The 23852-nt window shown below is 43.4% G+C and overlaps 1 protein-coding gene across 4 annotated transcripts in view; it reads right to left on the bottom strand.

Annotated features, from left to right (window-relative positions):
- Positions 1 to 111: 111 nt before the first annotated feature.
- Positions 112 to 23852, bottom strand: part of pals2b (protein associated with LIN7 2, MAGUK p55 family member b) — a 32611-nt gene continuing 8870 nt past the window's right edge. The window contains exons 2-14 of one of the 4 annotated variants that reach the window (XM_047383699.1): positions 22105 to 22161; positions 18681 to 18904; positions 12780 to 12898; positions 12048 to 12200; positions 6574 to 6726; positions 6209 to 6436; positions 5384 to 5515; positions 5200 to 5296; positions 3757 to 3825; positions 3510 to 3671; positions 2514 to 2716; positions 2245 to 2373; positions 112 to 1415 (exon numbers count right to left, since the gene is read on the bottom strand). In XM_047383699.1, coding sequence (XP_047239655.1) covers positions 1239 to 1415; positions 2245 to 2373; positions 2514 to 2716; positions 3510 to 3671; positions 3757 to 3825; positions 5200 to 5296; positions 5384 to 5515; positions 6209 to 6436; positions 6574 to 6726; positions 12048 to 12200; positions 12780 to 12898; positions 18681 to 18804 — 1746 coding nt within the window. In that variant the 5' untranslated portion in view covers positions 18805 to 18904; positions 22105 to 22161 and the 3' untranslated portion in view covers positions 112 to 1238. The remainder of the gene's footprint in view (positions 1416 to 2244; positions 2374 to 2513; positions 2717 to 3509; positions 3672 to 3756; positions 3826 to 5199; positions 5297 to 5383; positions 5516 to 6208; positions 6437 to 6573; positions 6727 to 12047; positions 12201 to 12779; positions 12899 to 18680; positions 18905 to 22104; positions 22162 to 23852) is intronic. The other 3 variants (XM_047383700.1, XM_047383701.1, XM_047383702.1) reach the window with 3 other exon arrangements.

Below are 23852 nucleotides of genomic sequence, written 5' to 3'. Positions count from 1 at the left end.
GGGACATGTCAAGTTTTATTGAATTGAATTGAATATAGTTTTTCTTTCCAGTCTTAACATGTGTAAACACATTGCATGAAGAGAAAAAAAAAACTCAACAGCAGCTGGAGGTTAAGATTTAATAAGTTTTATTAAGTAGAACTTTACTAATAAAACTGTAAAAACAAACACAATGGGTCGATGTGGGGACCTTTCAATCATGCAGCAAGACTGATGCAAAGTGTTACTGTAAAACAATGAGGTAATTTATCTCTTACCTAAAGTGCAGGAAAATTCCTAAAAAAAGTTTAATTTGTTGTTTTAATATTTAAATATGGAGATGTGGAAGTATAATGCTACAGTTGACCTGGTTTGGCTTCGCTGGATGCGAGTAGAATTTGACTTTGAACCAGTTTGTCAGATTTTGGGGGTTTAGTAAGGAGCGCTGACATTTAGTGACACATAAGGACAGAATGAGCCACATTTACAAAAATACAACAAGAACAGGTTGGCTTGTGAAGACACTGGGTAATTACAAAGTGACACGCTTCAGATTAAAAAAAAAAATAAAGATGAAGATCAGGTCTGATTCAATTCTACACGCTATTAATCACCACACTGATAGAAAAGAAAATCTTGACACATAACTAGACAAAATGAAGTGTTTGACCTTTGTAAAGGGAAGTCAAAAAATGTTTTTTCCTTCTTAACTGCTGGAGTAGTTTGTACCCTTGATCCAGCTGGAGGACGTGGACTGATGATTTGAGGTCCACCTACTTAAAAAAAGAGAATTTCGGTGGAGAAAGAAACAGCTACAGTTGTCCAGATGTGGCAATAACTGCTCAAAGGTCCATTTCATCCTGGGGACTTTGGTCCCGAGGAATCCTGCATGTAATGGAAGGAGAACTGGCAATATAAAACCATTTACAAGACTAAGAACTACAACAATAAATTAAATGGAAAACAAGCTGGCCCAAATACATGACAATATGTTTGAATAATTAGCAGTTTTATTCCACGTGGGATATAAAGATTTTTCATTAAAAAAAGTTATAAAATACATAAGCACTCTTTCCCTTTGAGTTTGGAGTAGAAAAGGAGTTGCACAGTGTGCAGGTCTAGGAGGAGAAAGAGCAATTAGATATTATCAATATTATTCAGTAGTATCTCCTCCCTCATGTCCTCTTCATTCGCCATTTTTGGTCAGAAAACGCATAAGATCGGCTAGCAATGGTTTGTGGAAGCACAGGTTCTGGTCCTTAATACACCCAGTTCACTGGGACCCACTGAGGCTCAGTGCACAGTTTGTCCACGGCGGCCTGTAACGTCTCAAAGGCTTTGTCCAGGTTGTCGTTGATAATGGTCAGGTCGAAGTAGTGGTTGTAAGCCCTCTGGATACGGGCGCTCTCATCCACCGTCTTCCTCAGGTCCACGTCCTGCAGAGACATGAAGGAACAGGGTCAGATTTGGAGACATGCACGGGATGAACCGCAGTAACAATATTTGCAGCAACAGAGAATGAAAGGGACTGAAAGATTTGGGAAATGCGTGTGACTGGAGGTATATTTGATGTTATTGAACAAGATAAGTATTTGATTGAGGTATTGTTCTGGTCTGGATAAGCATGGAAAAAAGTCTGGAAAAATATTTGTATTTCAGACTTTTTCATTGTCTAATAAATATCTTGTTTAACAGTTCCATCACCCATTCATCCATCCATCTGTTCATTGGTCCATTCGTCCTTTTGATCAATTTATCCAATTGTATTTGCACCTACTCATCATATGCCCCGTAAAATATCTGCCCCCCATTAAGAGCTTTAAAATATGGGTACAAAGAAGTCTGGAAAAGCATAATAACTGGAACTTTGACAAACAAGACTGAACAAGGATCCAATATTATCTTGCTACCATACAGTGAGCAGGAGGGTAAGGAAGGTGAAACCAGAATTGTTTGAGAGGCTTCTACAAAACACTCTGTCATAACATTACCAACATTACCAAAGTAAGATTAAGCTCTTTGATCCTAAACATTTTAGGTGCACCTTATACCACTGCTAAGTATTGTGGAAGATCTATGATGCTGTGGTCCTTTCTTCTAAAAGGACCTGGGAATCTTGATATAATGCATGGCATCATAAGCTCATTGAAATACCAGCATGTTTAAATGAAAATCCAGTAGAGTCCGACAGTGGGTCGAGACTAAGTCTTTCAATAGATCAGTCAAACTGATCAGAACTGTTGTGCAGGTCAAGTAGTTACTTACAGTGAGCTGTTTTGTTGTGAGGCCTGCATCCACCACAGCTTTGTGCATGGCCTTGAGTATGTCAAAATCAGGCGCTGCAATGAAAACCACATAGGGCATGAACTCTGCCGTCCTGAGTACCTTCAGGGCCTGGAGAAGACATCAAAGCACAAACCTGTTTACACTTTTATCTTCAACTGCAGTAGATTCATTGTGATGTACTCTGTAGTTCTCTTCCTGCTGCCTGTTATTTCCCAGTCTTTTAGAGAGGAGAATTGTTTGCTCCGTACCTGGGGGTTAACATCCAGGATGCAGGTGCGTCCCGCGGCAACCACCTCATGGATGGAGTCGATCTTTGTGCCGTACAGGTTGCCGTCGTACTCGCCGTGTTCCAGGAATCGGCCAGCCTTCACGTCCGCCTCCATCTCCGTCCGTGAGGTAAAATGGTAAGTGTTGCCCATTAGCTCTTCATCACGGGGCCTCCGTGAGGTATCTGAATGTAAGAAAAATTTTTTTTTTGCTATAAATAGTTTGCAATATTTACAATTATTTTAACATTCCAGGGCCTTGAAAAGGTTTTCATACACCTTGAACTTTTTCATGTTTTGTGGTTTTGGGGTATATGTCTAGATACTTTGTATTACTACAAATCTTTACCCATTATTCATGTCAAAATAGCTAATTGTGACATAGATGTAATGAATACTGTCTGCAAACAGTCAGTCAGTCAGTCATTTTCTACCGCTTATTCCATAGTGGGTCGCGGGGGAGCTGGTGCCTATCTCCAGCAGTCTATGGGCGAGAGGCGGGGTCACCCTGGACAGATCACCAGTCCATCGCAGGGCAACACACAAACAACCACGCACACACTCATTCATACACCTAAGGGCAATTTAGAGTTACCAATTAACCTAACAGGCATGTCTTTGGACTGTGGGAGGAAACATCCATTTTCAATTCTTCAGATTCTCAGTAAGCTTCAGTTCTGAACTTTGACTGGGCCGTTCAAAAACATGAATATTCTTTGATCTAAATCATTCTATTGTACCTGGGGCTGTTTGTCCACTGTCCCGTCAACTTTGACCCACTTCCATCTCCTTGCACAAGAAAAGTATCCCCAAAGCATGATGCCACCACCGCCATGTTTCATCGTGATATGATCAGTGTGAGGTGCAGTCTTAGTTTTCCACTACTAGCCTTCAGTCAGATTAGAGGATTATACCTTAAAAGTTGAAGGTATGAATACTTTGTGAAGCACTGTGTAAGATAATAGGAAAATAACATACATGGTATGGTGGTGCCAAAGCGTGTGGCGTGGAGGACCATCAGTCGGTTCTTCAGGCTGCGACGGCCCACCCCCTGAGCACCAATCAGGACCAGCGTCTTCCTCTGGAATGGAGGGACTTTGGCTACTTCCTCATAGATCTGCAACTCGTGTCTGTCAAACTCTATTTAAAAAGATTTTAAAGTTTGGAAACTAAAAACAAAAATAAAAATGTCAGATGTGAACAAACAGTGAGAAAAGTATTTAACCTGCATTCTTGGCGGTTAAATACATCATCTTCTTCTTCTTTTTCCCAGCTAAGGTGCCACAGAGGATTCCTAAAAAGGAAAGAAAAGAAACATTTATTCCCTTGTACTTATTTGCAGTTGCACCATTTGCCCAGATGGAGGCAGGCATGGACTGATTTGTGAGTGCTGTATTTGTGGTAGATTGGCTTCTGGTCTGTGAACTGGCTTTGTAGCAGACTTTAACCTACCCAACATCAGCATGTTTTAGCAGAGAAACATGGAGAATTGAAACATTTGTATAAACACCATGGTCATACATAGTGAAGCTTTCCCATTTTGATGTGCAATACTAGTTTGACTCATCGGCGTGAATGTCATTCATTTGTGGCTTTTGTGATGTATTTAAACCATTTAATACAATATACAACTTCAATATATAAAAAAGAATTAGGTGTACAAATTCTAGATTTTTAGGTATTTTCTCTAAATAAACATAGGATCAAGGTTTTACAGACTCACAGGTATACATCCTCCCCCACTAATATTTGGTTAAATCTCTTTTAGCAGGTAGCAAACACTTTGCAGGCATCATGGTCTTGGGATATTTCTGGATGGATATGGGGCCGTTCTCCATACCAGAATCTGTAGAGAGTAGTTGTTTTTTTGGAACGAACCCAGCTTTCAAGTACAGTCCAAACATTATCAGTAGGTTTGAGGCTGAATCCATTTGAAGTTTAATGTTAGCCCACTATAACCATTTCCAAACCAGTTCTGATGTGCATTTGGCATCTTTCTCTTGTCCAACCATGTCTAAGTTTCAACCATCTAGCTGCTGATTTGAGGTGAGTTTAATGAATCAGGAAGTAGTTCTCTGTTATTGCATCCACTTTGTTATGGCACTGGTTACCATGTCCAGCAAAACAAGCCCGCAATATGATACCACTGTGCTTTACATTTTGTACAGTGTTCTGGGTTTCAAAGCCTCACCTTGACCTTCTCCAAGCATAATTGTTGTCACTGGGATCAAACAGCTCAACCTTTATCTCAGCTGACCATAAACATTTTCTCCAGAAGGTATTTGGCTTATCCCTGCGGGTCATTTCAAATTTCAGTTAATCTGGAAAAAGTCAACTTCTCACTTCATATTAAGAGTGATGGTGGTTTTCTAGCTTTTTTTTATGTGTTTGATAGTTTTGAGTCCTCTTAACCAATCTCCTTTCACCTCAAGGTACATTTTTGGATCAGGTGGTTGAAAAGTGAGCAAAATGACAATCTCTTCAAGGTGGCCAACAAGCTCCAACCTTATCACTGTTGAAAACCTGTTGACTATGCTTAAAAACAGGTTTGTTAGTTAGGGTATTGCAGCATTAAAAACTGAAATTAATTTTACATTTATGCTCATAGTTATGGTCTGAAGTTTAAAGACAGTCATCATAACACCAGCCAGAGGGAGCAGAGACAAACCTGATCCATCAAACTCTCTAGGGACAAATGCTTTTCTCTTCTCCTCCAAGAACTGACTCGGTATTAGTCCTGTGGCACCACCCACTACATGACACGCCTGCAAATACAGAGCAGCTTTAGATTTATTTGCCCTTGTGACCTGTGTGGACACTTAGTCAGAAACAACAAATAGAGGAAAGCTCACCTGCCACCAGTTGGGATCCTCTCTGTTGACAATTTGAAGGATGTCACCTCTCTTAAAGGCCATTCCTGCCTCTCGACACGGGATCAGGTTGTCACTGGCCGGATCGTAGTCAAAATAGGGCCGCACATGCACCTGTGGGGTCAGATGTTCAGTTGGATGCCTATAAAGCAACTAAATCTGTTTTTGTTTCACTTTCTGTAATTAGAAGAAGACACTGATGTAAGGTAAGGTTGGAGTAAAAAGTGACAATAGAATCTCACAAGGCACCCAGTACTGGTCTTCATGATTGACTAACAGCGGAGGCGTTTGCCAGGAAGGCCAAGTGCTCTGGCTGATGTATTAGATTAAACAAGGAGGCAGAGGAAGCAATAAAACAAGCCAGTAAAGTACACAACTCAGGATGCTCAGAGCCACAGAGCCGGTTTGGGACTTTGCTTCATTTTTCATTTGCCTTTACTTCTATTCATCAAGTTTACGCCACCCCCACCCAGCATTAGGTCAAAAATGCGAAAAGGTTCTTTTTTCATTTTTATTTCAGCAGCCATGACCAAACAAGAGAAAATAAGGATTTCATAATCTACTGTACTTTCCATGAGACGATGCATGCAACTACAGGAAGCATGTGTGTGTGTGTGTGTAGGAGGCAGAAACAGCAATTCTGACCTAGATAGCCTGTGGAGTGTTATTAATAGGGCTCCCATGGTTCACATCATGCACAGAGGATTGAAGGAGGACCAGATTACCAGGCCGGTGCTACCATCCAACATCTGACGCTCTTTACGCACAGTTTCCTTACACAAACACTTAAGACTGTTGTTGTTTTACCTGTGGAGGTGCAGGAGCATCCCTGTAGCTGGGGAGGATCTTCAGCGTGATCCCTCCGCTGCAGTTTTTCAGCATCTCCTGCAGCTCTGTGGGGTTGTTGCCGACATCCTTGCCATTCACCTCTTTAATGATGTCACCCACGTGGAGCAGGCCCTGTCTGTCAATCATACCGCCATGGAGGATCCTGGCGATGACCAGGTCATCTTTCTCCACACGAAAAGTAACACCCTGCAAGGAAGATAAATGGGAATGGAAGGTATAGCTTTGGATGGTTCCCTCAATCAATAATGTACAACAGCAACATCCATATGCAGGCACAAAAATAAAGTTAAAAACACATTTAGTCGGCGTTCATCTCGGCTCACCAACGGTTCACCGGCCTTCTTTCGTATGCCAATCATGCGGACGGCATCGGCCTGCATTAGCGCGCTATTTACCGCTGCATCGTTGCCCATCTCAGGTGGCGGAGGTACTTCATAGCATTTTGATGCCACCATGTCATGTGCCTCCAAAAGGGACTAAGAGAGAGAAAAGTGATGTGAAAAAGGAGAAGTAATTCTGCTTTGTGTTGGACAAAAAATGCACAGTAAATGTGATAACTATGAATTAATTGGTCTGAGAAACCTGACTGCCTATTGGAGCCCCCCCACTCATCCTGAACAGAGTCGTCTTCTGGCCAACCGTCTGAATGGCTTCTACTGCAGACATGACAAGAAGCTATTCACACCTCAAATCATCCCCTCCACATCCCATTCAGGAACAAATTCCTCCCATAAAGCAACCAACCCCCCACCATCAGATCCTCTGCCTGCACTAAAGATTTCCGAGGAAGATGTAAATAGGCTCTTTCAGCGCATGAAAACAAAGAAAGCTGGAGGAGCTGATAACGTCTTCCCATCATGTCTGAAAGCCTGCGCATATCAACTTGCTCCAATCTTCACAAGGATCTTCAACAAATCACTGGAGAAATGTGAGGTCCCCTCCTGCCTCAAACGATCCACCATCATCCCGGTGCCCAAGAAACCCACCATCGTAGGATTAAATGACTACAGGCCTGTAGCCCTGACGTCTGTAATCATGAAATCCTTTGAGCGGCTGGTGTTGAAGCACCTGAAAGACATCACAGGACCCCTGCTGGACCCCCTGCAATTTGCTTAACAAGCAAACAGGTCGGCAGATGATGCTGTTAACTTAGGTCTACACTTCATCCTGCAACACCTCGACCGTCCAGGGACGTACGCCAGGATCCTGTTTGTAGACTTCAGCTCGGCCTTCAACACCATCATACCAGACATCCTCCACCAGAAGCTCACACAGCTCAACATCCCAGCCTCCACCTGTCAGTGGATCAACAGCTTCCTGACGGACCGACAGCAGCAGGTGAGACTGGAGAGCATCTTCTTCAGATCCAGATCAATAAGTACTGGTGCCCCCCAGGGGTGTGTTCTATCCCCACTCCTCTCTGTACACAAATGACTGCACCTCATCGGACTCGTCCGTGAAACTCCTTAAGTTTGCAGATGACACCACTGTCATTGGTCTGATCCAGGATGGTGATGAGTCTGCATACAGACAGCAGGTGGATCGGCTGGTACACTGGTGCGGTCAGAACTACCTTGAACTGAACCCACTCAAGACTGTGGAAATGGTGGTGGACTTTCGGAGAACACCACCCCCATACACCCCCCTCACCATCCTCAACAACACTGTATCGGCCGTGGACCACTTCAGGTTCTTAGGAACCACCATCTCTGAGGACCTGAGATGGTCTTCGCACATAGACACTGTTCGAAAGAAGGCCCAGCAGAGACTGTACTTCCTGAGGCAACTCAAGAAGTTCAACCTTCCACAGGAGCTGCTGGTCATCTTCTACACTGCCATCATTCAGTCTGTCCTGTCTTCATCCATCTCAGTGTGGTTTGGTTCATCCACAAAACAGGACAGGTCCAGACTGCAATGAATAATCAGGACTGCAGAGAGAATAATCAGGGCTGACCTTCCCTCCATCCAGGACTTATACAGGTCTAGGGTCAGGAAAAGAGCTGCTAAAATCTCTGCAGACCCCACACACCCTGCACATAAACTGTTTAGAGCTTTACCTTCAGGCCGCCACTACAGAGCACTGTTCACTAAAACCAGCTGCCACAGAGACAGTTTCTTCCCCCAGGCTGTTTCTCTGTTGAACATTCAATAGAGTACAAAACAACAGCATACAGATGTTGCAAATGCACCTTTTTATTATATATGTGTATATTGTACATTGTAAATATGTATATTCTGTAATACAAAAACGAAACCAAAACAGCAAAGTGTACCGGAGTCAAATTCCTTGCTTGAATGTACGAACTTGGCAATAAAGCTGATTCTGATTTATAGCTAATGCTTGGATACAAAATGCTTTTGGGATAGCAGCTGTTGTTAGGTACTTTTAGCTAACAAGTTACCATTAACAAGATAGCATTTTCAGTACTGCTGGCTGGGCATCAACTTCACTCAAGCAGCTTCAACCCTGCTGAACCCTAACCGTTGCCAAAGGTGGGGTTGGAGCTGGAACCCAAGTTAGGTGGGGTTAAAGCTGGTTCTGCAGCGAACACCACTTGATTTAAGGTGCTGTTAGGATAGCAGAAGATACTTGTAGCTATACAACTTTATAAACATTGATGAAAAACATTAGCAGGCATAATACAAAGTCATTACAATCACGTAGTGTTAAAAAACGAACAAAATTTAAACCAAACAATTCACATATTGAACGTAAAGGTTATGGGATCTAATTTAACAAATTGACATTTCTGAACAAAATATTTTCCACATAGACTCAACCTATTTATTATACATTCTTGGATGTATATTTGCACGATCCAGCCCAAACATTATGTTGTTGTATGTTAAGATAGGAATAATATTTTTAGATTACAGCCAACATTAATGTTGCCAACTGTCCTGTATTAGCTGGGATGTCCCATACTTCTGTCCAAATTAAGGTTTCTCAACAGAAAGCTCTGTCTCCCATATTTTGACCGCAGCTTGCAAATTTCCACTAAATAGCACTCCTCTCCTTACGTACCTTGACCTAAATAACACAAATGAAATGAGATGAAAATGTTTGCATCTGTGACAGTAATGGATTCTTCCAGAAGCTAGCCAGGAACACAATTTATTTTAGAATGTATATGGATAAATCTACAAAGGAAACGAGACTCTGCAACTATAAAAAGGAACGGGAACAAAATAATTTGTGGTTTAAACCTGTCAGTAGTGATGTGATTAAAGCTTTTTGCAGTTTATGCCTTTGGGAGTTTTCAATTAGACATGGGGGTGATAACGATTTATCTCAGCATGCTTCCACGGAAATGCACAAGAAAGCCACAGCTTCTAAAGGTGCTAGCAACATTTGCAGAGAGAATTTTCTCTTTGATGTACAGTCAATGGTCAGACTCAAGAAACAGATGCAGCTGATCAAAAATGAGCAGCAAATATCTGTGAATTGTCATGCCAGAAATTCTTCCAGGTTGTGCAAAAAGACAAAAAGCTGTTGGAACCAGGGAGAAGCAGTGAGAAATATCTGTGGAAATGTATATTTTCCAGGTCTCCCTTGCAAAAGGGATCATTGATCTTAGTGAGACCTAGCTGTTTAAAGGTTTTAAATACATTTTTTTTAAAATGCTCGTACTCGTCGTCTCCCGCTTCATCTGGAACGGGTCACAGGGGCAGCAGACTTACTAGAGGGATCTCGTTCTTTCCGTCACGACCCAAAGTTTATGGGTCTAGATCTTGGCTAGAGGGAGCCAGCAGGACCACGTCATCTGCAAAATGAAGAGACGAAATCCACTGGTCCCCAAATCAGACCCCCTCTGGCCCTTGGCTGTGCCTAAAAATTCTGTCCATGAAAGTTACGAACAGGATCGGTGACAAAAGGCAGCCATGCCGGAGTCCAACATGCACTGGGAACAGGCCTGACTTAGTGCTCCGACTTAGCCTCCAACTCTGTACTCCTCCCAAGAGGGTCATACCAGGGAGGCTAAGGAGTGTTATCCCCCTGTAGTTGAAACACAAGAAGACAGTCCAAACTCTCTTGAGGAGCTGGGTTCCACAGCCCATGCTGCGCGTGTAGGTGAGCCTGATTATTTCAAGCCAATATCTCTCGACATCCCGCATCGACACATCCCTAGAGCCAGTTTAAGCATCCGGAGATCCGGTTGTCGAGGTCTCTTCTGTCATCCACTGCCCGACCCTCTTTGCACTGGTCCCTCATGGTTCCCCCTGCAGTTGGGGGGATGGCCTCACGTCTCTCGATCGGGCTTAGCCCAGCTGGGTCCCACATGGAGCAACCCGGCAACCAGGTGCTCACCAATGAGCCCCGACCCCAGGCCTGGCTCTGCCGTACCGGGCGACGTCACATGCCTCGTTATACTAGTCAATCTTGCTTTAAAAACAAAATCCTTCTGTTTACTTAATTCATCATCAGCTGTCAACTGTGTAAAGAATTAAAAAAACACCGTGGCTTAAATCATTCTCCTTCATCCATCATGTTACATGTAAACAACAGAAACAAGATTGAATCTTGTTTAGGTGGATGTAACTCCTATGTTGAGAAAATCAGTTATTGCTTGGTGACATCACAATTGACAGATTGTGGATTAAATTTAACATATTTTAAATTGCATCACATGAATTTTAAGGGGGAGGATTATAGAAATCTAACACGTCTAAATTCTGAGAATATCCTCTACTATGGCCATCTAATGGTATGTTTGTTCCTTCAAACTGTGGTCCTCGCGAGAGTTTGATGAGCTCAGCTAGAAAACCTGTAGTTTGTGACCCCTCAGCAGGTCCAGATGTTAAGTGTGTGATCCCCAGCCTTTCAGTTGTGAAACATAAACCAGTCTGTTAGAGTTAACACTTAGTCTTTTTATAATCTGTGATGAATGTAAAATTTATGCAGTGTGTCCCTAGGTGAGCTCATCAGCTTCTGCTATTAGGTATGCTTGAGCTGTACCTTGTCAACAGACTAATTTCTACAACGTTTTGCTCTTCTAATGTTTCTGGTAATTTCTGCTCTTTAACATGTATTACTGCTTCACGTCAACAGAGAGACTATTTAATCCTGCAAAAAAGCATCCATGTGGTATTTCTGGACCAAACAAAATTCTGAGATGTAAATTTTACATGTGAATTTAAAAAATAATCCTAACCCATTAACTAATGGATCAAAAATTTGGATTACCCTCTGAATCTCATCACTTAATTTTTGTTTCACTCATCATCCATAAACAGCTTCCCTTCAGTCCTGAAATTACTGTCACTTGTCCCTAAAATATTCTACTCAGATGATCAACAACTGCTCACCCAGAAACTCACATATTCTTCAAACTGCCACATGCTCAGTGTGTGATGTAATATCTGTTTCCCTTTTCTATCAACCAAGCATTTCCTATCCTCTCTTCCTCATTAGGTCAACAGGGTCTTAACTTCCAACAAACAGCTCGGAAATCTCTGATTGGTTTAGAGGCCATGCTGGGGATCAGAATACAAACTCCCATTGGTCCAGCTTGTGTAAAGCTGTTCATAGGTCCAGGAATGGAGGTTAGTGTAAGAACAGGGCCCAAACATCAAATAACAAAAGATAAAATATGAAAACAGTGCACTCAGTTCCCCATTCAATGCAAGACAACCTATTCATTTTACACATTTGTAATTTATGAATCTACACATTCACTCTAAAAGAGCTCCATCACTGCATCCAGAATGTTCTGGGTATGGGGGATTATAATAGCTCCTAACATTATTTTCCTGTTTTTCATCCTTCCTGACCATGTTTGTGTTTACTCCGTCTCACCTGGAAATGTGGCTCCTTGAGGATCCTGGACAGTTCAGTCGTGCTGTCATCTTTCACCTTGAGGTTACTGATGTCGCCCAGGATCTCTGTCACCAGCTCCATGTTGTTGTCCTGCACCGCTTCCAGCTTCACATCCTCCTGCTGCTCCTGAGCCTTGAGGAAACAAAAAAACTCAGGGAGGGCAGGTGCTTCTCACATATGTGGAGAAAGGGGAAATACTTCTAATCAATGTTTGTTGTGCATGTTTTATGTTGCCAGCATGAGGGTAAATTATGTACTGCTACGAGGCAACGTTTTGCTGTTTAGCCTCGTGTTACAATAAACACGGTAATGTTGTTTTTACACATTTCAGCACTGTAGGGAACAGGTGCAAGGTGGAAAATTGCAGCTTTTCTAGTAGGAACTACTGCACATCAGTGCTCAAAACAAACTTACCATGCAACAGATTCACACTGCAGTGAAAATGTGTTAAAGCAAATAATTTGTATTTTAAAAAAGTAGTACAATGCATGCATAGTCAGTAAAACAAGCCATAGCAGTGCAAAGCTGCGTCCTTTTCTTACTGGAAGTGCATACGCATCAGTTCTTCTGCAGCATATCTTTGTCAAAGCCTTACTGTACTTAAGCACCTCAGCCAGAGCAAGCAAAGGGTGCAGAGGGGGTCTTCGAGTTGACTGCAGGTTAGTCCACTCACAGTTTCTAACCCCCGAGCTTAATTTGCGTGTATGCTACCTGAGGATGGGAGCGTACAATTGGACTTTCCATGATGCCGCGGAGAAAAAGCAAGTCGATGTTTTTCACACCAGCAGAAGTGGGACCCTCGCTCACATTATCCTCCACCTGCTGCATGGCTGAAAAGATAAAACAATTTAGGCAAAAAAATGGATAAGAGACGATATTGTAAAATTCAGTTAAACTATAGACAGACTACACATTGCTGAAGGAACATCTGGCAAAAACATACTGTAACAGGACCAGTCGAGCAAAAATACCTAAATCTCTGCTTCACACATTTTCTATGCACCACATTTCAAAACCCGTATTGCTCACAGTTTAGAGCTTCAGAACTCATTGCCGCAAGAACCTACAGTTTATGCATGCTGAAGCATAAAAGCTGCTGAGATTCAAACACTGTCAGAGAAACAAAACAAAAAACAATCTTAGCGGTTTCAAATCTGTCAACACAAACAGATAGAAGGAAAGGTGTGGATTGTGTATGAGGCGGTAATGCCAGGGTCTCAAAGCCAACGCAAGCCAATTTAACCCACTTAGAGCCCTGAAAATGTGTGTCACTGTTTAAAAGCCTGTGTCAGTGTGTCATTATGCGCTTGTGTGGGTAATAATTATGCTCAGTCAGCATTTTTAGTCTTTTAACTTATGATACATTCCTCTGGATTTTGCTCTGCTAACCCACTATTACCCTTTTCACCCCAATCATGGACATGGACTTAAGCTACAAGTTTGAACTGCAGAATTAAAAGAAGCATCAAACCAAAATTTTTGACATATTTGTTTGTTACATTTTTACACATTGTCGGATTTTCTTTACGTTTACGTTTTTGAAGGTCACACGACTAGCAACAAACATTGAAGGCATCTTACTGCATACGAGAAAAGACAAAACAGAAAACAAAAGACAACCACTAATCACAAAGCCCAGTCAGACTACATCAACAGCAAGCTCTGTGCCAAAACAAACCTTAAATATTTATGAATGGCAAATACGCCAGGGATGTTAAAACTGCACTGCAGACTGTTAGGCAAAGAAATATACTTGTACTGAAAAATGAAAAAGAAGCGCCAATCTACAATCCAGTTTAGCTCCAGTGTATGAACAATGTAGTAGGTTTCCGTGGGGACCACACACAGTCTTTCAGAGCAGAACTGTAGTTGCAGAAACAGCCACACACACAAAACCACAAACTACACCTTGATATCATCTCCTACAGTCAGTCACAACTCTCCATAAATCATAGTCAGTAAGTTAGACATTCTATTTGTTATAAAAGAGAGACAAATAAAACAAAGTTGGAGCAAAACACAATACTTTAGCATTTAAATTGGAAACTGTGAAACCAGAAGCATCAGAGGAGAAACTAAAAACCTGAACTGGAGCACATCTGGAAGCATCTGGCTATGTATTCACATGTTTATGGGGTTTACTGCTCTCTGTGTTGACCTTTACCCACTCACTGAGATAAGTGTTGTGACGTCCTGGACCACAGGAATGTTTGCTCAGTTCGCAGCATGAGTCCACAACCCATCCTGATGAGAACTCACAAATCTGTTTTGTCCAATGATGAAGCAAAACTAGGAAAAAGCTTCATGCTTAAGCCTTTATATTCCCTTGAAATCTAAGCCATAGCTGCAAAAGGCTGTGAAAGGTGAGTTCCAAGTCTGAAATGGGTCATTTGCCACAACAGATTCCCAGCAGATGCATTTATCCACATTATAAACAATTTTCTTTGTGTGCTTCAAATAATCCTTTTCTACACATACGGTGAGCACTGAATACTAATGCAGAGACTGTCAGCTGAAGAATCCTGCATCGATTTCTTAAGGATGTAAGACAAATCACACAAGAAAAGACTCGTCAACCTGTATTCCTGTCACAATATTTAATTGCATTGTTAACAGGAGAGAGCTAGATATATTTAAGAGAAGTGCCTTGACAAATAATCTATCACTAACATATTTTAATGTATTTTTGTAGTAGTATAGCTTGAGAAATGGAGGAGCTGATCTTCATCCCAGCCGCTTCACAGTCGGTTGCGAACCGCCACAGCGCATGCCGTAGGTCTTGATTAGAGGGGGGCCAACAGGACCACATCATCCACAAAAGAAGAGACGAAATCCACTGGTCCCGAAACCAGACCCCCTCCGATCCTTGGCTGCGCCTAGAAATTCTGTCCATAAAAGTTATGAACAGGACCGGTGACAAAGGGCAGCCCTGCCGGAGTCCAACATGCACCGGGAACAGGTCCGACTTAGTGCCGGCAATGCGGACCAAACTCCTGCTCCGCTTGTACAGAGACTGGATGGCCCCTAATAAAGGGCCCCCGATTCCATACTCCTGGTGCACCCCCCACAGGGCATCACGAGGGACACAGTCAAATGCTTTCTCCAGGTCCACAAAACACATGTGGACTGGTTGGGCAAACTCCCATGAACCCTCGTGCACCCTGTAGAGGGCATAGAGCTGGTCCAGTGTTACATGGCCGGGACGAAAACCACACTGCTCCTCCTGAAGCCGCGGTTCGACTATCAGCCGGACTCTCCTCTCCAATACCTTGGCGTAGGCCTTACCAGGGAGGCTGAGAAGTGTGATCCCCCTGTAGTTGGAACACACTCTCCGGTCGCCCTTCTAATGAAGGGGACCACCACCCCAGTCTGCCAGTCCAGAGGCACTGTCCGCCACCGCCACGCAATGTTGATGAGGCGTGTCAACCATGACAGCCCTACAACATTCAGAGACTTGAGGTACTCAGGGCGGATCTCATCCACCCCCAAAGCCCTGCCACCACGGAGCTTTTTAACCACCTCTGTGACTTCAGCCTGGGTGATGAAAGAGTCCAACCCCGAGTCCCCAGCCTCTGTTTCCACCAGGGAATGCGTGAAGGCAGGATTGAGGAGACCCTCGAAGAACATGGTCCACTCGGACTCTATGTCTCCAACATCCCCCGGAATCTGGTCAAAGCTCTCCCGCAGGTGAGAGTTGAATACATCCCTGGCCAAGGGGTCCGCCAGTTGTTCCCAGCCGACCCTCACTATACGCTTGGGCCTGCCAAGTCTGTCCGGCTTTCTCCTCTTCCAGCGGATCCAACTCACCACCAGGTTGTGATCAGTGGACAGCTCAGCCCCTCTCTTCACCCAAGTGTCCAAAACATGCGGCCGAAGGTCTGATGATACGACAACAAAGTCGATCATCGACCTCCTGCCCAGGGTGTCCTGGTGCCAAGTGCACTGATGGACACCCTTATGCTTGAACATGGTGTTCATTATTGACAATCCATGACTAGCACAAAAGTCGAATAACGAAACACCACTCGGATTCAGATCGGGGAGGCCATTCCTCCCAATCACGCCTCTCAAGGTGTCACTGTCGTTTCCCACGTGGGCGTTGAAGTCCCCCAGCAGAATAATGGAGTCCCCAGGAGGGGCACTATCCAGCACCCCCGACAGGGACGCCAAGAAGGCCGGGTACCCCGCACTACTGCCTGGCCCGTAGGCCGAAAAGACAGTCAGAGACCTATCCCCAACCCGAAGGTGCAGGGATGCGACTCTCTCGTCCACTGGGGTAAACCCCAGCACGAGACGGCTGAGCTGGGGGGCAACAAGCAAACCTACACCAGCCCACCGCCTCTCCCCGTGGGCCACTCCAGAGTAGAAGAGAGTCCAGCCCCTCTCGAGGAGATGGGTTCCAGAGTCCACGCTGTGCGTGGAGGTGAGCCAGACTATTTCTAGTCGATATCTCTCGACCTCCTGCACAAGCTCAGGCTCCTTCCCCCCCAGTGAGGTGACATTCCACGTCCCTAGAGCCAGCCTAAGTCCGGGGATCGGACCGCCATGGTCTCCACCTTCCCTTCGTCTGCCCCCCAATCCTGTTTGCACCGGTCCCTCACGGTTCCCCCTGCAGGTAGTGGGCCCACTTGGGGATGGTCTCGCGCCTCCCCTTCGGGCTTGGCCCGGCCGGGTCCTGTGAGGAGCAACCCAGCCACCAGGTGCTCTGTGACGGGTCCCGACACCAGGCCTGGCTCCAGGGTGGGACCCCAGCTCCGCTGTACCGGGGCGACGTCATGTGCCTCGTTTGTTTAGTCCTCATGAGGGTGTCTTGAAGCTTCCAAGTCCAAGGCCACGGTTCTCGACCGGAAAAGGGTGGCTTGCCCTCTTCAGGTTGGAGGGGAGTTACTGCCCCAAGTGGAGGAGTTCATGTATCTCGGGGTCTTGTTCACGAGTGGGGGTAAATGGAGAAGGAGATTGACAGACGATCGGTGCGACTGCTGCAGTAATGGGGTCACTGTGCCGGTCCGTTGTGGGGAAGAAAGAGCTGAGCCGAAAAGCGAAGCTCTCGATTTACCGGTCGGCCTACGTTCCTATTCTCACCTATGGCCATGAACTTTGGGTCATGACCGAAAGAACGAGATCCTGAATACAAGTGCCTGAAATGAGCTTCCTCTGTAGGGTTGCCAGGCACTCCCTTAGAGATAGGGTGAGGAGCTCGGCCTTCCGGGAGGGGCTCAGAGTAGAGCCGCTGCTCCTCCACATCGAGAGGAGCCAGTTGAGGTGGCTCGGGCATCTATATCAGATGCCTCCTGGAAGCCTTCCTCGGGAGGTGTTCCAGGCACGTCCCACTGGGAGGAGGCCCAGGGGACGGCACAGGACACGCTGGAGGGACTATGTCTCTCGGCTGGCCTGGGAACGCCTTGGGGTCCCCCCGGAGGAGCTGGAGGAGGTGTCTGGAGAGAGGGACATCTGGGTGTCTCTGCTGAGTCTGCTGCCCCCGCGACCCGGTCCCGGATAAAGCGGAAGTACGACGAGTACAAGTACGAACTTGAGAAGTGAAGTAGCTCTAATTGAAATGGGGAACTATTAAGGCTAAAGCTAAGCTAGCCCAATGAGAACACCCCAAGGAGTTCCTCTCAAAAGTCTTCACACCCTTGTGAAAATACCAGGTTTTTATGATGTAAAGAAATCAGAGAAGGATTAATCATTTCAAAACGTTTTGCACCTTTAATGTGACATATATCCTGTAGATTTCAATGAAAAACAAGCAAATCTGGTAGGACAAGAACCATATAAACAAAATAAGGTAATAACCGATTTTAAGTGTCCACACTATTAAATTAATACGTTGTTGAAGCAGCTTTTGATTTAATGTCAGCAAAATACAGTTCAACTGTATCTTTGCTTATTCAAAGTTGCCACCAATTCGAAATGTATCTTTGACTCAAAAACAGAACTGAAAAATGATTAAAGGAAGATCAAATCCAGAGTAAGACATAGTGGTTGCAGCATCATGATCTGAGCTGGAAGGGTTCAAAAAGGGTTCCCCACAGTTTCAACTGTTCTTCTGACTGTTTTTTTGCTGAGGTGAATGCAGTCATGAACAGTTCCAAATATTAGTCAGCACTGACCCCAAACCTAGGTGTCCACTAGAAAGCGGGACATAATAGGGACATAAAATCCACGTTATTCTTTTTTCAGTCTGTTTTTTTCAACCTGATTTTTTTTTTTTTTTTTTGCTTTCCTATCTTAAATAAATGCAATTACATCCTGAAACATACATTTAGGCTCCATGCATCTTTTACTTTTTGAGTAGTATCAACCACAGAATCAGAATCAAACCAAATAACATACGTTACTTTGTGTTTACTGAAAAAAATAGCACAACTTTATCTATGTAACACTTAGGCCTTTATCTCACATAGCTGTGGGGATAGGTTGCTGAGCAAAGCAACGGTAATCATCAGATACATTTTCTGCCCCTTTGTTTGTGTTGCCTTCCAAGTATTACTGCTTTAGATCTGCACATATTTAAAATGAACCCTTTTTGATCCTTTCCAGCCCCTACAAACAAAGACCATATCATCATAGTGAATGTACCAGCCCACCTTCTCCTCCCCCTTTCCTCACCTCCAGACATCTCTGCTCCCTGAGAGGACTGCACAGCTGTGGGCCTCTCTGCTGCAGGTTGTCCTGAGGGCATCCGCTCCTCCTGTACCCCATTCTGACAGGGATCGTCCATAGTTGTGACCATAGCCAGGTCCTCCTACTTTCTTCTTTTCTGCAACTGCCACAAGTATGTGAAGGCAAACCACTGGTAAACCACCAGTGCACTGCTGAGGCACTAAAAAAATCTGAAAAAATAGGAGAAAGAATATAGGGGAAAAAAGGGTGATTATGGATAGAGGATAAAAAAAATGAGACAAAACAAGTAAAAATCAAATTGGATTATTTTCATCCATAGACAAAAGAGGAGAGCAACGAGGAAAAGGCATGATGACTAGTTCAGTGTTTGTCAGCCCGCTACCTCTACTCTGACTTTAATACCTTCTCACACTCAACTCCACCTCCTTTTTTTGTAGATCACACACAGAAACACACATACACTAATAATCCCACAATCCTCTCCTGCTGCGATTGGTTGAGTACCCTTCCTCTTGGATCCCCCACCCTAACCGAAGTCAAGTTACCCTTCTCGTATTGACTTAGGCACGCACAAACACACACACACACCTGCATTGAATTTGTCATTATGTAAGTAACCTTACATAAGTGTAACTGAAGGGGGGATGACCCTACATTCCTACTCCTTTCCTCGTTTTCTTTCATTCATACTCAGAGTTAGGGCTTGCTACTTCCAAGTGCAAAAACTGTGTCCCAAATATATTCTGTTAGTGGTTATCCACTTCCATAAAAATAATGTTTTCTACTAAGCACGTTTTTAATTTATGAAATATGACATGCTGACAGAATTACATACAGTTTACGGGCTATGCTTTAAGCTGCTCCAACCCCTGATCCTAAATATTTCTGGGCAAGACACTCACTGTGGAATGCTTTTATGACATATGCTTATTCCAGATAAACATTTTTTCCTATTGGTGTATTTTAATGAATGACAACTTCGTTATAATGATCTAATTACTTTTACTTTAATCACAAAATTCCTACTGCTGCCCAAATAATATAACAAATTACGACACAATAAAGTTACATTGTTGTTATCTATAACATTTAAATTGTATGATGCATAGAACAGTCCATTGGATCTTTTTCTTAATTTCATTTCTTTATTGTAACGCAAGCATTTTAGCTGGTTAATTAGGTCATTTGCCTGTTTGGCCAGGCTGCAGGCTGCTGTAGTTTTAAAACAGTTAGTGAGAATGATGGGTGGTGCTCTGTCAATTTAGTATAATGTTGTAGCCTTCCTTCAGACAGCTGACTGACAGCGCACTGCAACAGGATTCTGCAACACTGTTCTCCATGCAGGTGAAGATATCTCCACTCCTTCTGAATGAACTTTCTCTAGTATTAAACCTCATTATTTTGCGGATGGAACTTCAAAACCTTGTTTTACATTGATACTGTATTAGTACCTGGCCCTAGCCAATCATAATTAGCTTCTCAGTAAGCATTAGCACATCCTTAATGCTAAAAAAGGGTGGCAGCTTAGTGACAAAGTTTGCCAAGTTAGTCTCGCATCTACCAATTTTACCAAGAGAGCTTATTCCTATCAATCCATCCGTTCACTGTCTTTTGGTCATCCAGAATCAAGTCACAGGAAAACAGGTCCACCAGGGAAACCCGGACATCCCTCTCACAAGCTACACTCCTGAGTTTATTCTGTGGGGATCCCAATGTGTCCCAGCCCAGAAGGGATAAAGTCCATTTGTGGAGTTCTGTGTCTGCCCCAGGGTCTCCTCCAAATGGTATATCCCCATCCTGATAAGATGCCAGAACCACTTCTATTGACTTTGTTGTGGAGAAGCAGCAGCTGGGCAGTTAATCAATAACTTTGCTTATTGGTTCAGCTCTTTCTTCACCATGACAAACCTTTGCAGAATCCTGTTTTTTTAAGCTAAGACCTTTATGAACAGGAGACTACAGAAAATGGCAAACCTCGCCGTGACTAGGATGACTGAGGCACCTTCCTGGACTATCATGGTAATGTTGATCAAATCAGGTCAGGAGAACTTTATCACTTAAAGGGGAATTGTTAACAGCCACTTAGTCTATGCTAGCGAACATAAAACAGTTAAGTTAAGGTTGCTACTTTGTTGTAAGCTCCTTTTTAGCATTTAGCACATCCTTAATGTTAAAACAGATGGCCCAGATTACAAAGAACATATACACAGATATACATTCAGCACAATTATTGCTAAATTAGTTGGCAAAAATGTAAACAGTTCAGCATATCAGTTTACCATGCCTCTATTTACCAATAACTATTGGCATAAAGCCAGTTCCTTAGTTAGTAGTTAGTTGGTTAGCTAGTTAGTTACATGGTTGGATAGTTTGCTGATCATTTTGTTGTTTGGCCAATTGATTGGTTCATCAATTGGTCCAGTTGGACAGATCAATGATTAGTGGGCTATTTGGTCGGTTGTTTGGATGGATGGATGGATGTTGGTTTATAAGTTAGTATGTCCTCTCACTGGTTGCTTGCTCAGAAACTGCAATGCAGATTGTACACAAAAGGCAGTCATTACATCAGTTTATTCAGTACAGATATGCATATTAAAATTTGAGGCTTGGAGTATCCCACAGCAATTAGGAAAAAAGTGAGAAGAATCAAAAACAGGCTCCTCCCTCCCAGAATCCACCATGCTTCTGCCACATTGACACAGCTGTGCATCCAGCAGATTAGTCGGCTTTAATCCAGCCCACCCTTAACCCTAACAGTCAACCCCTCCCCAGTCTTTGGACGCAGGGTTTTAATCAGGCCATGCAAACGCAGGATTACAGTTTCTGTCTCCCCCTCTTTCGGCGCTATGTGTTGGTAAAACGTCTCTGCCACTTTGGCCTCCTTCAGCAGACCAAATTACATCTGCAGGAAAATAGGGATGCAAGCAGGCCATGAGTATTCCATGTTACAGCACACATTTCCTGCTCAGGTACATGCATTTCAAATGTAGCTATTCCCACACAGACACACACAAACAAACATCAAGTCTCGAAGCAAGACTAAACTGTTTTATTACCTACTTTTCGTATGTAGACTGATAAAAGAGAAGCCTGCATGAAAAATGGCTCTGTACCCCAATCAGTCTTAAATATTTATTAGCCAGTGAGGCTTGGGTAAACGTTAGAGGAATATTGCACATAAGAATTGACTCTTTGAATGATAAACACTCTACTTTGCTACAACAATAAAGCAATTCTTGGATTTGTCATGGTAAATAATTTTGATCATTACCCACTGATTGGGGGTTGCAGGGATTAATATGTTTTAACTTCAAACGCCAGCAGTTTTCCCACTGAACTGTCATAATATGTCTGCTTGCATTTATTCCATAAGCATCCGGTATGTTAGCACTGATGAAGCTGTGTTTACCTGTGACAGTTGGTGCAGTCCAGTCCTACAGGCTGCTCATCAGTACACGGCGAAGATCTGCAGAGAGAGACACATTGTGTTGTATTCCTGACATACACTTACATGAACATTCAGATATAACCGTTAACCCCACCAGACAAACACAGCAAACAAATGATTTTGCCTGTGGATTATCATCAAACAGATATCTCAAGCAGCTGGCTGTGCTCAGCTATACAAGCATGCCTGCATCATCAGCTGGCACTATTTTCTGGAAGTAATGACAAAGCAGTCCGGTTTTGTTTCTCCTCCAGTAAGGCTCGGCTTTTGTTTTCAGTTGCAAACTCAGATGTGAAGTAACTGCTTCAAGAGCATCAAGCAGAGATTAATGAGTTTGAGGTTAAAAATATTTTCCAACATATTTTTTTATTTTGCCGTGCTCACTGAGTGTGCAGCATACGTTTGAAAAATTACTAACATTAGATGCAGCACACACCTTCTCATTCAAAGAGTTGTCTTTATTTTCATTACTATGAATATTGTAGCTTCACACTGAATGCATCAAAACTATGAATTAACATATGTGGAATTATATATTGAACAAAAAAGTGTGAAACAACTGAAAATATGTCTTATATTCTAGGTTCTTCCAAGTAGCCACTTTTTGCTTTGATTACTGCTCCGCACACTCTTGGCATTCTGTTGATAAGCTTCAAGATGTAGTCACCTGAAATGGTTTTCACTTCACAGGTGTGCCCTGTCAGGTTTAATAAGTGGGATTTCAAGCCTTATAAATGGGGTTGGGACCATCAGTTGTGTTGTGCAGGAGGTGTATACAGTACACAGCTGATAGTCCTACTGAATAGACTGCTAGAATTTGTATTATGGCAAGAAAAAAGCAGCTAAGTAAAGAAAAACGAGTGGCCATCATTACTTTAAGAAATGAAGGTCAGTCAGTCCGAACAATTGGGAAAACTTTGAAAGTGTCCCCAAGTGCAGTCGCAAAAACCATCAAGTGCTACAAAGAAACTGGCTCACATGAGGACCGCCCCAGGAAAGGAAGACCAAGAGTCACCTCTGCTGCGGACGATAAGTTCATCCGAGTCACCAGCCTCAGAAATCGCAGGTTAACAGCAGCTCAGATTAGAGAACAGGTCAATGCCACACAGAGTTCTAGCAGCAGACACATCTCTAGAACAACTGTTAGGAGGAGACTGTGTGAATCAGGCCTTCATGGTAAAATAGCTGCTAGGAAACCACTGCTGAGGACAGGCAACAAGCAGAAGAGACTTGTTTGGGCTAAAGAACACAAGGAATGGACATAAGATCAGTGGAAATCTGTGCTTTGGTCTGATGAGTCCAAGTTTGAGATCTTTGGTTCCAACCACCGTGTCTTTGTGCGGCGCAGAAGAGGTGAACGGATGGACTCTACATGCCTGGTTCCCACCGTGAAGCATGGAGGAGGAGGTGTGATGGTGTGGGGGTGCTTTGCTGGTGACACTGTTGGGAATTTATTCAAAATTGAAGGCATACTGAACCAGCATGGCTACCACAGCATCTTGCAGCGGCATGCTATTCCATCCGGTTTGCGTTTAGTTGTTTCACACTTTTTTGTTCAATATATAATTCCACACGTGTTAATTCATAGTTTTGATGCCTTCAGTGTGAAGCTAAAATATTCATAGTCATGAAAATAAAGACAATTCTTTGAATGAGAAGGTGTGTCCAAACTTTTGTAAAGTCTGACAACAAGGGGAAGCATTTCATGG

Source organism: Girardinichthys multiradiatus, chromosome 13, assembly GCF_021462225.1.
Source record: "Girardinichthys multiradiatus isolate DD_20200921_A chromosome 13, DD_fGirMul_XY1, whole genome shotgun sequence".
NCBI lineage: Eukaryota > Metazoa > Chordata > Actinopteri > Cyprinodontiformes > Goodeidae > Girardinichthys > Girardinichthys multiradiatus.
This window is presented reverse-complemented; position numbering and strand designations above follow the sequence as displayed.